The sequence below is a fragment of the Centroberyx affinis genome, unplaced genomic scaffold, assembly GCF_046629955.1.
Source record: "Centroberyx affinis isolate AG114_WGS23_722 - 3 ecotype Tasmania unplaced genomic scaffold, CSIRO-AGI_Caff_v1 ptg006388l_1, whole genome shotgun sequence".
NCBI lineage: Eukaryota > Metazoa > Chordata > Actinopteri > Beryciformes > Berycidae > Centroberyx > Centroberyx affinis.
This window is the reverse complement of record NW_027283244.1, coordinates 87,774-102,986: the sequence shown is the minus strand read 5'-3', so window position 1 is coordinate 102,986 and position 15,213 is coordinate 87,774. Positions and strand designations below refer to the sequence as shown.

Here is a 15,213-nt window from a genome sequence, read left to right as displayed (position 1 = left end):
AAGCAAGATATGAACAAAGCAATTCAGAATTGAGGATGTGGTCAGCGGCTCCTCAAGTGGTTTCATATCCTGCTTTCATGGACCCCAAACAGACCCCCCATTTAATAAGATTTTGTCCCAGTGACCCATATGGGAAGATTCGTTGTTGATTTAGTATTTAATTGTAAAACTGCACATGGGGAGATAATAGCAGCGAGAGTGAAACCTATGATTATACTCTCTCCAATTTGGATAATCTCCAGTGAATTCAATTATAGTGAAATTAAAAGTATTCTTCATTGAGCTGGGAAACCCCTGGAACCCCTGGAGGGCCCCGAACCCCCACTTTGAGAACCACAGACCTTTAATGAAACGCTCTACAGTAGGCACGGTGACACCCCAGACGAGAGAGCGCGACAATAACAGTGAGCGTGTCACGAGCACGTGGCTCCTGCACAGCCGAGCCAGCGGCATTCAAATTCTTTGGGCGTGTTCCAGTGAAAACAACCTTTAAGCGGGTCTGCGCAGATTACCACGTCGCTTTCAAGTCGATGAGATTCTACACGCTCCCGACTCACTGTACCCTTCGTTGCTTGATCAAAGATGTACTCCGAGAGCTCCGCTTTGTGTTTACGGGAATACAGACGCTACAACTGTGTCGATCGCCTAAAGAGATAAGGTGTTAGATAAGACATTCACACAGGATGCTATCAAAATTCTTCAAAATGGGTCTAGCTTCGGAAGTAACGCTTATGTTTCATGCTTCGCTTGGAGCAGAGCAACTAGAAGCCCGGCTGAACCCATGCACGCATTTACTATGTTGCCGGGAAAGGAGGTGCGACACGTCCCATCCCAAGTTCAGAAGAGATAGAGTTACAGGCAGGCTCACATCAAAACGGACGTCCGGTTGATGTAGCTGCAGGGGGAGGGAGGGAGAGAGGCAGAGAGAGAGAGAGAGAGAGAAATTCCACCAGCAATTTCATTAGCGATCAAATGGAAGTAAGACGTGTCTCTCTCTCTCTCTCTCTCCGGAACTGCAGACACAGCATGGGCCAACAAAATGGAAACTCAATCAGGCCGGGCTAGAGGAGGCCTTAACTTGGTCAGCCGGCTGCTGGACTGGGTTGAAAGCGTCTAGATCCGTTCCATAGGTCCACATAGCCTGACACTAAGCATTGCCCTTAATGCTTAAGGATATTACTACATAGCTAGACAAAACCATAAAAGATGATCCATAATATTGCATAGGTTTCCAGCTATCAAAAGCAGGTTTTGCTTCTAAACTATTGCTTTTATTTCCATTGGGTCAAGTCCAAATACTGATTTCTCCTTTAACCCAAACCCTAACCATTACCTGAATCTTACCTACCTTAAAAAACTGAACTATTTCATTGCATCCCTTCGCTGCGAAACAATTTCCCTCAACTTGAGAAAGCTTGAATTTCAATATCAAACCTCTTAACACAACACTATATCCCTTCAGCAGGGAAAGACAAAAAGCAGTGTGCGCCTACTGTAAAGTCAAAACAGCAGAAAAAGAAAAAAGTAGTGTAGGCTGAGCTCAGAGGTGGCAGCACCAGCATCAGCAGTCGGTCTCTTCACTGGCATGCTGACAAGACAAGCCGGAGCTAGAAAACACCCTCCAGGAGCAATAAGGAGGAGGATTTCCAAAGAACAGATCAGCATCGGGAAATCGGAGTACTGCACACCTGCAACAATAATCATCATCATCATCATCATCATCACTGGTGTGCTGATGTCTCCGCTTCCTCGTGACGTACAAGCAGCCTCCCCTGAAACTGCAAGACGATTTGCACTGTGCCGGCCCGACTACAGCGCTAAGGAGGCGGGAGATGAAAAGCCCTCTTTATGAGAATTGCGTAAGTGCTACTTTAGCAAATTAAAAAAGGAAGCAAGGGCTACGTTCACAGCTCAAGCCCTCGCGCTCAATTCCGGATCGCTGCTCGTATCTGATTTTCTTTTTTTTGGAATTGAAAGCGTTGTCGAAAAATGATAACAATCAACACCGAAAGACGTCACGTCCGTTTTTGTCTGGCTCTTGTTCTGAACACATTTCAGTTACAGTAAGAGCCTGAGTTTTGACTGAATTGAGGCGTCTCCCCAAATACCAATCAAGTCGCCAATCTTGCTTTCTTTCCATTGTTGTGTCTCTTTTGTCCTCCATACCAAAGCTGGCTCAGCCAAGCTGCCATGGTGGCAGGATTGTGCCGATTGTCTCAGGTGATTGACATACGATTTACTTATTGCCATGGCAAAGATGATAATTTCCGATTTGAGTGTCCAAATACAAGTCGCATGTAGGTCTCATGCCTCAGGATCTGATTTTGTAACACCATGTCAGAATTAGAAAAAAAAAAATGTGACTTCATGCAGCTTTTTGCCGTTCACACCAATTAGAAAACATCAGATCTGTGCCACATGTGACAGGGGGAAAAAAATTAGAATTGGCACACTTTCAGCTGCAGTGTGAACATAACCAGAGTGTTCCCCTGAAGCACAGCCAGTATTCCTACGACCTTAATACATGACTTTCAGTTTTAGAGGGTTGCTAAAGCCGGGACGGGGATGACGGAGGAGTCCAGCCCCCCTGCCGGCTTCCACGGGGCTCGAAGTGGGCTGCCGGCCAGATCAGACAGTCAATACTACACTGCATCTTTGTTCCTTCAGTGAGCAAAGCGACAACGCCACAGCCAGTGACCCTGCAGGCTTGTTGTGACATCTGGCACTGGAATAGTGCACCGCTATCAGCCCGGGCCACTTAGCAGAAAGACAACACACCAGAATAGGCCTCTTCACCTCTGTCTTGAGGTGTTAAAAGTCAGTACGTCGAATGAGAGACTTCTTCTGATGGATGTATGACACTTTCTCTATGTAGCTGGAAGAAAAGCCACCAAACACACAAAGACAAATCCCTGAATCAGCCTTGTGTACTCTACAAATATAAAAAAAAATTGTAATAAAAGTCAGTCATCAGAGCATCTAAATTTGAGGAAACTTAACTTGCTGCCTCCCGATGTGAGGAAATATCTTTGGCAAGTGTCCCCAGACAGACAAATATAAAAAAATATAATAATCGGGTAGGGGCCATCCAGTTTAAGTGGCACCCTAATAAGATGCTCTGTGCAGTAATGGGGTCAAGGGTCAACTTCATTATCTTCAAAACCCTTGGTCAAGTACTGCTGATGTTTTCCTTCAAAATAACATGGCAAGTGGCTTATATTCTGCACAACATGACAGCTTACAATGCAAACACAGTCCAATTTCATTCGCCCACCTCCAGCACAACCACCATGTTAGATATCCTAATAAAAACATGCAGCATTATAGGTCCATTTGACAATATCTGAAGTCCTAAAAAAACTACTAAACTCGCTAACATGGCGGTCAAACCTTGTACACCTTCTTTGTGCTTAATCCATCAGCTATCACTCATCCACGGTCAGACAAGCTTAATTGCCCTGGAGGGGCCACCAGGGGCCACCTGGCACCCGGCAGCAGGAGAGGAGGGGGAGAGAGAGAGGTGTCAAAAACAGCCAGCTCTACACACCCAACCACTGCCTGGAGGCATCCTTCACCTTAGCCTTATTAACAGCACATCTTCCACACTGCTTCACAAGGCTCAAAGCGAAATGTGACTCACTTTAAGTTATAATAGAGGATTAATAGGCCCAAAGGTGCATTCATCGACACATACACCTAGGATGTAGCCTTCATGGAAAATTTGGCAGTTTAATGTTGCCCTGCATAACGGCTAACGTTACATACCTCGTAGAACATGACTTATGACCTTATAAAAATCGGTAGGAGTAACTCTTCCATTCGGCATGCTTTCAATACACAAACCAGCACTTCTGTCCACAAAATATCGACTTTTAGAATTGGTTCGCGTGGTATTTTCGCAATCTTCCTCTGCCAGAGTAGGCTACACCGTAGTTGGCGGTAGCGAGCAGTGTGAATCAATTCTTAAAGTTGGAATTTTATTGAACTAAGCGCTGCTTGGTGGGTCATATGCACGCCGAATTTACCACAAGACACTAGTGAATCAGAAAATGTCTTAAGTCATGTTCTACAAGGTATGAAAGTTTGGTATAACCTTGTCTCCGTACGAGAGAGGGAACGAGGCTCCCCCTCTCCTCTCTAAACTCAGCTAGGGTCTACATATCAAAGCATTTCCCCCGGTCTAATTAGCCTATCATGGCCTTGGCAGGTGCATGCTGGTGGGTTGGAACAAAGCCAACCTCATATATCAAGGCAACTTTAAAAGAAGAGCCAGATGACACTGCGAACCACTGTAGCTGCAATTGGATCCTTATGGAACATGCAATCATTTACCCCATGATAGGTGCCATTCTCGTATGTCGAGAATGTCACGCCGAACTCCATTAAAAATCTGGCACTTTAATGCGGTCTACCTTCATTGCAAAGATACATCCACAGGAGAACGTTACTTGAGACCTTTAACGATTCCTTGGCGTCTTTTGGTAAATTCGGCTAACATATGACCCATCAAGCAGCAGTTTATTTGAATAAAATTTCAACTTTTATAACTGCTTCGCAACTGACTGCCACTGTGTATTTTGATGGAAGGTTGTTGGAATAACAGCCAAACCAGTTATAAAAGTGTAATTTTTTTTATCGAAATAAGTGCTGCTTGGTGTATTGGATGAATGCCGAATTGAAGAGTGGCTCCTAACCATGATTAAAAGGTTTTAAGTCCTGCTCTAGCGGGTGTGTATATTTGCCGATACGCAAACCAACATTATAACGCCTGGTTTTTAAATGGGGTTTGGCGTTTTCCTCTTTCCCCATACAAGAGGGGGGCAGCAATCACTCTTCTTATAAAGCCTTAATTGGAGCAGGGAAGCACACTCACCGGCCACGCAAACTGGAAGGGGATCAAAATCTTGCCAGCCTCGTCGATTTTATTGGGGTTATTCTTTGCACTTTTAAAATAAAACGTATTTCCACCGAGAACTTGTGTAGATCCAACTCCGTAGATGCAGGGGCCGGTCGTGGTGACCTCGGTCTGGTACTCCTTTAGACAGATTTTGAAGTAAGTGTCGCACTCGTCTCGAATACAGCGCAGGTCCTGGGGGCTCCTGGAGCCGTCGCAGCACTCCCCGTCCGCCAACTCGCCGTTTACATTCTCCACGGTGATCAGCTGCAGCTCGAAATAGCCAGTTGACTGGGACACCTAAAAATAACATTAAAAAAAGAAAGACAAAATATATTTATACGCAGGCACTATATTGACAGACTACACACGCATTCAGTACTCAAATTGGTGCGTAACAGTGGCTGACTCCAAGATGTGGGCTATCTCAGATGGGGCAGCTATTCCAAAATAATTTGTTGCATCATGAATTGGACCATGCGCTAAAAACCCATATGCAGTTTAATAGGCTACGATTTCAGACAATTACTCTCAGACAGGAGGAGGTGGAAATGAACCGCTGCAGCAGGCAATTGATGCAATGCAACTTCCAACTTCTTGGTGCAGGCCTAATTCCACACACCAAAAAAAAAAAAAAATCAAAAAAAAAACGTGTAGGGTTGAAGCATTACAACAAAATGGAAGAGTAGCCTATATTAATTGCTCAGACTTCAGTCTTGTCATGGTAACATGATCACATGCTCCACAACTGACGGCTACGTAATTCAATTATCGATTAATGTGATGCGAATATGCAACGCTGGGGAGCAAATACATCTGCCCACGCCCACCAACTTTTGACATTGACTATTTTAAACATTGATCTTATTTCATGTGGCGCAAATTCAAACAAACGGGAGCCCTCTTACCTCCGTCCATAACGTCAACAGCAGGCACACTATTGGGAGGCAATTCCTAATCCTGGTGCGATTCCACATGCCTCCGATTAATTAGAGTGACATAGAGGGGGGGGAGAAGCGATAAGAAACGACAAACAGCCGCGGACCGGCGACTAGTTCCCCCTCTCCTGACATGCAAAAAAAATAAAAATAAATAAATAATAATAATTCACATGCGTGGTTTTTTGGGTTTCCAGCGTATGTGTCCAGAATTCACCGAGACATTACATGCGCGTCGGTCGGAGCGGGGCGGCGGATTGCAGCGTAGTGATGGTCCACGCACAGGAGTGTCCCTCCGTCAAATCTCTCCACACAGCAACTGAGATGTTTCGCAGCCACAGCCTGAGGAGAGGATGTCTGCTTTGATTGGCAGCTCCGCAAACCACTTACAAATTGGCCTGCGGGCAGTCTCTGAGCCAACCGGATTAAAGGGGGCGGACAATATAACCCCCCCCCCCCCTCCTCCTCCCCTCCTCCTCCTCCTCTCCCTCCTCTCCTCTCCTTCTCCTCCTCCGCCTCCCCAAAAACTTGAATTATATCGGGGTTTTTTTTTGTTTTTTTTTTTGAAATACTGGGCTTCGTTTGGACTAAAACCGCATTACAGCATGCAAATTGAAACAGATGTCGAAATTAATTAAACGCGCCCGGTACAGATATTATGATGCATGGGTGTTATTGCAAATTATAGGACCTTATCGGCGTAGGTTGGAATTTAATTATAGGTTTAATTAGGCAAGGCAACACAATTGGCTCGGATCAGATCATTGACAACCCTAAGACATGGCAAAGTCCCTGCATTTAATATCATTTCCCATATCTTAGGGTTTCAATGATCTGATATGTAAATCGACTAATCTAAATGTATGTAAATGGAGCAATGATTGATATGATATTATTATTCGGTCACTGTGATAAATTATTAGAAATAGGTCACCAAACTATCAGCTATTGGGAACATTGGTCCTGAATGATCCCTGTTGTGTTTTTTTAGATGTTGAATCCAAATATATGTTCTTGCCATTTTTTGCTTGATCTTTGCTAAAATAAATAATAATAAATAATAATGAAAAGACTCACTTATGCTAAGGTATGGTAAGTGCCACACCTTGCCATACCCACTTGACGCCCATATTAGGTCAATATAAACACCAATTAATACAGCTCTAATGAAGTATGTTTATTAATCACTTAATCGGCTACTGCGTGATGGGATGGGGGGTTTAAAGGTGAGATTGCCCCTATAAGCCCTGATGCAACTCGCATACCACTTTTTCCATAACAAGGCTTGGTCTGCTGGGTGAATCCAGCCGGCCAGCAGTTCACCATGGTGCACTACAGTACTGTATATTCTCCATTCAACCCCCTATTGCGGCAGGTCAGAGCGCCCTCTTCTGTGGACGCGCCAGTCACCCATAACACGGTTTGCGTCAGTCTCTATAGAAAACAAACGTGAATTTACATATGCTGTAAATTCACATATTTATTTTCTTCATAGCTCATAGTCTTCTAATTTGTTAGATATAGCATGCATCTTGATATTTTTATATTTTCTTGACTTATTTCATACAGCATATATTTCTATTTTCATATTATACATATTCTGTATTCATGTTTTTTGCTTAGTTGCTGTTAATTTGCACCCTTCCATAATTATGTAGTTTATTTTTTTTCCACACATTTCTACCTAACTGTTGTAATTGTCAGTTGTGTTATGTTTATACCACCCATTTGCTCTATTTTTTATTTTTTTTCTTTGCTGCATCCTATTACTATTTGCTGCTGCAGTGACCCAATTTCCCCCACAGGGATCATCATTATTTCATCTTATCATATTCACCCTCGCGGTGGTGATCTAACACATTAACATACATGTAAAAGCACATATATTCAGTATATTTAGAGCACCATTTTACACATGTACATGTTATTTCCTGTGGAGAAGCAGGCATATTATCGCAACAAGTGGCTTTCCTCCTTCCAATTGACCCCCCCCATATACACACACACATACATGGACTCTTGCACAAGCACCCACAGCAGATGCTATGCTTCAAATGTTATGTGGCTGAATATGCAGAAAAGGCCCACATATCATTTTATGGTAGGGATTTCCTCTAAGTGTAAGAAGTTTGAGTCCCAGCTTATGCAGATCTGTTCTATTTCTCTCCCTCCTCTCTCTCTCTCTCTGGCCTGTATTCACACTCATCAGTCCTTTATCAGTGTATGTGGATCAGAGGTCTACTTCGTCATATAGAATGTGGTTCCACCTGTGATCCATACACAGCGGGCCTCTCATCCACAGACACAGACGAAGGCCAGGAGAGCGCTCGGTCCTTAGACTAAATACTGCTGGAACACAGCCTCACTGTCGAGCGTGACCCCATTCTGTGAAATGAACACTTGCCACACTTTAGCCTAGAGTGCAAATTTGATCTTGCAAGTTTTTTGTCATTATAATGGAGGGCAAAGATCAAGCAAAAATAGCCAGCCATCTATTAGGAAGCCATATCTAAAATAAACCGCATCAGGGGAGCATTCGGGACCAATGTTCCCTCTAAGCTGATAGTTTGGTGACCTACTAATAATTTATCATTGAAATTCCAATATCTTTTCAGTCATTGCTCCAATTTGTCCCCAGAAATTCAATCTGTAGTATATATATATATAAGTTAGTTTGGAATAGTTTTGGAAGTTTTGGTGGTAAATAATGACATTTTGCTGCAGGGATTTTAGCTTTGTTGTTTCCTTTATGACAAGGAAACCATCAGAGTGTAACCCCCCCCCAACACACACACACACACACACACACACACACACAACCCTTCCTCCTGTCTCCCCCTCATCAGGCGACTGCCAGGCCATCAGATAGGCCTTACAGGAGACGGCCGATAGCCCGAGCCGCTGCAGCCGCTTTGACTGGAACGTTTCACACGCTGTCACAAGTAGCTGTGTGTGCCTTAAGTTGGGTCACACCTAGTGAAGGGCCTTGGGTGGTGAAGGAAGTGTGTGTGTGTGTGTGTGTGTGTGTGTGTGTACTAGTGTTCGACCGGAGTTGGTTTTTGAAGCCCAATAACGATATTTTGTGCTGATAATCCATATCTTTTCCCCCATTTTCAAGCCAAAATATTACAACTATTCAGTGTTTCCCCCAGAATTGTATTCTTGTCAGGGTGGAAAAGCCTCTGAAACAGCATTTAGACCATCATGGGACACTAAAACTCTCCATTGAAACCCAGACTAATGACATTCTTTTAGATTAGCAGCTCTTTAAGCCAGTTTGACCCACCACATCTATTCAATAGGGAAACTCTGGGATACATTAGGCCTTTAAATGAAGAATGAACTTACAAAAAACATCACCAAACAGTTATGAATGAAATAAAATGTGCAAAGAAATATATCAGCAGCGGATGACATGGCAGTCCAATATCTGTAATTTAATAAAAGGCCAATATCAGTCTAATATATAAGCAAACTGATAGTGGATATCGCTGTAACCCCTAACACCTACTAAAGGGCTTTGGGTGGTGAAGAAACTGTGTGTGTGCCTATACCTGGTCTTCCTCTGTGCATACCCTACATGCATGTGTGTGTGTGTGAGGGAGAGAGAGAGAGAGAGAGAGAGAGGAGGAGGGATTAGGAGTGGGAGGAGTGTCGGGGCGCTGTGGGGGGTTTGCCAGCCTCCAGGGGGGAGGTGAAGTGGATTTCTTCTCTCATCCATTTTTCATGGCTTTTCTCCTTTCAGATCTCCTGTCTCAGTACATACGGCCCGACGGGTCGATTCTCTTTTATCTTTAAGCATCTTTTGGGGACTGTGGACTGTGTGTGTGTGTATGTGTGTGTGTGTGTGTGGGTTTGAGATATTAGTGCTGTTTCATGACTACCTCACAGCAGTTGCTACTAAAATGATGCTCGCTTTTGATCAGCAAAATATATCGCTATGTTTTTCAGTTTTATAAGCAGATGCATACGGCTGCCTTGCTTTTGACACTGGATTTGTTCTATCCCCATTAATAGGCTATGTCCTTAATGTTCCAGCTGTGGTAGGCAGCTATCTGCATACAGTGGTATACATGATGGGATATTACTCAATCAGCCACAGGATATTCAATTCTAAATATTTTGTGGGAAGGATGCAGATCTGTATTTTTTCCACTGTGCAAATGGATGGATGAATCATATTAAGCATCATCTCAAAAGCAGATATGGAGGTCATATCAGTCCATACTGACCATACTAACAGCATAAATGGTACTTTTTAATAATATGATTTCCAGTAGAGTATATTCCCCCTGCAGATTCATCCAAATACATAATAAGTTTAACATCTTTTTAAAGGGGCATTAAAGGATAAATCCATTCTTTTTTCAATCTGGGCCTTATTTTCCTAGTTTTTCTCATCATGGTGATCGATTCTGATCAAAATTTTGTCAGCTACTTCACTGTAGAGCTCTATGTACCGCTCAGTTTGCAGTGAGTGTTGCTTTCCAATACAATACACACTTCAATGTGCAGGGAGTTTTTGTTCTAAAACACAAGTATGGGCCAGAAAGTGAGTTTTGGAAGCCAGAAATCTCAAGTAATCATTGAGTCATTGGTATTGATCAACAACCTCATCAACCCCCCTTAGATATTATTGTCATTTTGTGCTATGGGACCAATAAGAACCTTATTTATTGCCCCTTTGAGTATAATGATACTGGTGAAAATATAACCTACTGTGCCATTTTCAGTTTCAGTACAGATGTAGAAGGAGAATAGACTGAGCCATGATCTCATTTTGACTGGAAATGACCTCAGCACTTTGTTTTGATGCTTCATAAAGACCAACCAGGAAAGGCTGCTCACTTCCAGGTTTCAGAGACTGGGGAGATTATTAAATACTGTTCATATATCAATGAATACAGTCCACTGCTATCCTCAACTATCCTGGTAGAGGCTTGTATGTCTTCATAGATGAAGTTTGAGTTTCTTTTCTTTGTCTGTTCGGCCTTGGTGGCTATCACTGCTCATGCTAACTACCCAGCTCTTCTTCTATTTATTGCAAAAGCTGCTGCTTTGAACAGCAAATCAAAGTGTATTAAGCATCAATCAATGCAGATGAAAGGAGGTGTGTGCCTTCTCTCCCTACAGGAAACAGGTTTGCATACCTTACATCTCTCACTATTCAATAGAGTGGAAGAGAAATGTGCTGTAGCTAGTTTTTTAGTTGGTGTGACTCAACCGTAGAAATTCCCTCCCATAGTTAAATCTTTGGAGGTAAGAATGGGGAAACTACATGCCAAGGCTGGCAGAAGAATTTAACTCTTCTGGCACAATGCCTGTCAGAAATCAGAACACGGCACGATGGGTATGCGAATGTTGGTGGATGCAGGGAGTTAAAAAATGGTCAGAAAAGTAATGGGTAACCCTGTTGCCAATACAATGCAGATTGGAGTTAAACATTTCTTAGAGGCAGAGCGTTTCTGGAGGCAGAAATAATCTGATTGGTTGAGTTAAATCTCAGTGGGCGGAGCCAAAGAACCACTAGCTAAATGACAAACTTGAAAGGCAAAGAAGGAACTCTGGTAAAAATATAACTAAAAAATATGAATAGCAGTGACTTATTTTTTTCATTCTTTCTTGGCCGTGACATTCATGATCTTGGAAGCTCAGCAGCTAGCTAACTAGTTTACCTAGACAGCTAAAGGCTAGTATGGCTACTTCTTCCTCTCTTACCCCTTACCTTTTTCACTGGGCTTCAGTCTATTGTTACTTAGCCAGAAAAACTAAATTAAACTTAAAAAAACTAAGACTAAATTCTGCCACAGAGAACAATGGCTTTCTTGACTCCGCCCACTGAGGTTTAACTCAACCAATCAGATTATTTCTGCTTCCAGAGTGGTCCAAGAAATGTCTGTCAAACTAAAACTCCAATCTACCAGTTGGCTAGTCCATACCCCACAGCTCCAAGCAATACTAATGGGGTCAACCTCTAATCCCAAAGATACACCGGTTTCAAGAGGAGGGAACAGAGTACAGAACTCAACAGTTTTTTCATCACATCCAGTGAGGGCCTCATTTATAAAAGGCTTTCCTCTTTTATGAAAAGGATTTACATACTGTATGTATATACAGTATGTATAGTTTAAGAAAAAATGATCTTGATGCCAAATTCAGTGGGTTACATTCCATTTTCTCTAATTTTCTGTGATAAATCAAAATATGAAACCAATTTCATCACCCAATATACGGCATGAATGCATTACAATGAATAAAGAAATACTAGACTTAATTTAATAGAATCAATAGAATTTCATAGAATTAATTCAATCATTCACATCAATTCAATTGGTTCTGCATGATGGAATCGAGGATAAGCATTTTTCTAATTGAAGCCACTGCGTCTCGGCGACTTCAGCTGCCCAGCTTTCCCTTTCGTCCCCATGCTTGACCGAGCTATCAAGTGTGTGGAAAGGGCAGTTCCGCTGCGATAAGAGGAGACAGGCAGCCATCGCTGACTCCGAGGTGTATCTCTCTCATGCCCTTATGTTCTGCTCTGCTGATAGCACTGTATGCGTTTCTGTTTTCTCATGCGGCGAGCTCGGATTTCACACGTGCCGATCTGCGTGACACTCGCCGTCGCCGTTCAGAGGAGAAAACACCTTCAAACTTCCTGGGAAGACTATTTCTGGTTTGAGCAGCACCAAGCAAACCGGGGACATTTGCTCATCCAAGATATTTTGTGGGCATACTCCATTCGACTTGAGCTTGTTTTCAAATCTGTCGCCAAAAACTCACGGATCATCTCCAACGCTCAACATGAGGACGAGGAGAAAATAGTCGCATCTTAAAGCCATTTGATCTCATAATGCTATTACTTCTTTTTGCTTCCTCTCCTTCACCATCACCAATCTGAGAGAGATGACATGCGCTGTACAAATCTAAACGCTACCCGTCGTGTATCGGTGATAAAAGACACGATTAGAGAGGATGTGCGGCATGCTGTTCACATTTCTCTCCTGTCGCTTGCAACGTAGCAGATAAGACTTTCCCCCGTTTGCCCCCTTCCACATGTGGAGATATATATAGAGAGACTTACTTTAACTCCCCCCATGCCATCCCAGCATACGGGACCTCATAAATATACCTCACTGATAAGGCCCAGCAGACATAAGGTCGTAAAAAGAGTGCAGCAAAGTCTTCTTTGTGACCAACTCGATATTGGGCCTATAAGAGAGAAACAGGTTGTGTTCATCTGGTTCCCATCTAGGTCTGTTTGTCAGTTTGGACCGTTTTAAATCAGTTCCCCCTCCGGTCCAAGGGTACGACCCGATCGGCGGTCATCGCTCAAGAGGCGAGGGCAGAAGAAGAAGCTCATCTTGGAGTAATTTCAAGTGTACGTTGGGTGAAAAAGTGGATATGAAAAGGAAGGGAGGATTCGTGTATCTGATCAGTAGATTTAGTCGCTAATCTTTAAGGGACTCAAAGGGAAGCAGTACCAGAAGGTTAGAGATGCAGAGACGCTTGAGAAGGTCGTTGGTTCGATTCCTCGGCTGGGAAAATCAAGCTCTTCCCTCAGCAACTATCGGAGACATTCCATTTTTCCATCTGCCTTTTCCAAAAAACTCTGAAAACTGTTATTTGATATGTGTATGATGTGTTTTTATCTAATGTACTGATTGCATGATGTTTCTGTTTTTTTTGTCTTTTGTGCTGCAGCTTCGAAGTCCAGGACAAAATTCTCCCCGCAAAGGCAATAAAGTTTCTTATTTTACCTTGGTAGTCCTTCTACAGAAAGTTCATTAGCCATCCCCTCCAGTCCCCTGCGCACCCCCACCCCTCTTCCTTCCCCATATGTCCAAGCCCTCATTTGCATACAGATGGACAGTGTGTGAGCACGCCGGAATCCTGTTGACTTTTGTCCCTCGATTTACCTCGCGACTCCAGCGGTGGCTCTTGTCTCGGCTTCAAAGGGCAGCTGCCGGCTCACACCTGGGAACTGACTTCGTCCAGAAAGAGAGGCGGCCGTCCACCTGCTGTGGTGAACACACAGACACACACACACACACACACACACACACACGCACACACACAGATGGCCTCTGGAGGAGAGGGACACCGCGATCCCATGTGTCCAATTACAACATGAAAGCCACCGGGCTACAATGCAGGTACTCTGTCCACACTGTCACACAAAGCACAGAGGTGGAAGGGCGGTGGGAAGTGGGTATTCATGTAATTTTTGAGATCGGGGGGGGGGGGGGGGGTAGGTGGGGTGGGTCGGTCAGACACGCTGGAGGGACTACATCTCCCAGCATGCCTCGGGATCCCCGCAGGAGGAGCTGGAGGAAGTCGCTGCGTTGCCACCGCAGCCCTGACCCGGATGGATGAATATCAAAATTCCTCACATTCCTTTTAAGCTTTCGATTTTTTATTGGCTTGAGGCTTGAATGGAAAAAAGCATTAAATGAAACTTTTTGGGTCTTCTAGATCCTTTTACATCTAAGTAATAGCTATGTGACTGTAGGATTTTTATCAGGTCCTTGTTGAACATGCATGTCTGAAATCAACTGAAAACAACTCAAAACTAATTATAGGCTACTAGTTGACTCCTATCTCTCTCTAAGGCGATTACTATTATACTATTTCAGTGTTAACCTTGTCGTCAACATGATCTGAAGCTGTGCAGGAAATTGAGTTAAACCCCATTAACCGAGTAAGAACATTGTGGTCTAGAAGACTGCGTCTGTATAGAGTGTATTTCTTTGCAATAGAGCCATATTACCAGAGAAATGTGTTACTAAAGTGGGAGGGAGTGTGAGCATGACCTGTTGCCATCTTGTTCCCAAGCAACATGCTTTGAAGAGATAGCAGGGGATGTGTGGTATTGGCATTTGAGGAAAAAAAAGAAAGGAAGTAAAGTGATATAGAATGAGTCACTGTAGGTAGCTGCATTTTAGTGATGAAGTACCTAGTTCCTTTAGCCTGTATATAGATCCTAAGACTGTTAATAAACAGTATAAGCAATAGGTTGATGAACAGATAGTTGAAAATGTTGGAACTGACAAATACGTCTATCTAATCTTAATGGGATTGCTGATGTGAGCAGAGGATGAAGATAAACTTAAAGATTAATTACTAATATTCCTACCCATTTAGTAGTTATCAGGGTTTTCTAAAGCATTCTGATACGGAAGATTATTATAGGATTAACGCCTTTATCTCACACAGAGGCAACTGCAAGAAAATATTCTTCCTATTTCCTAACATCTCCTTACTGTGGGAACCCTGCACTTGCTGATGCCACAGTCTATTGGCCAAGACAATCTGCTATCTCTACTGGGAAATATATCAAGATGCACATCAAGATCAGGCTTTCACAATTTACATACTGTATAC

The 15,213-nt window shown here is 43.2% G+C and overlaps 1 protein-coding gene across 1 annotated transcript in view; it reads right to left on the bottom strand.

Moving 5' to 3' along the window:
- jag2b (jagged canonical Notch ligand 2b) overlaps nucleotides 1–6,122 on the bottom strand; it is a 46,488-nt gene extending 40,366 nt beyond the window's left edge. The window contains 2 exon segments of the mRNA XM_071512610.1: nucleotides 4,874–5,194; nucleotides 5,803–6,122. Of these exon segments, the coding sequence (XP_071368711.1) occupies nucleotides 4,874–5,194; nucleotides 5,803–5,871 (390 nt within the window). The 5' untranslated portion in view covers nucleotides 5,872–6,122.
- Nucleotides 6,123–15,213: the final 9,091 nt, after the last annotated feature.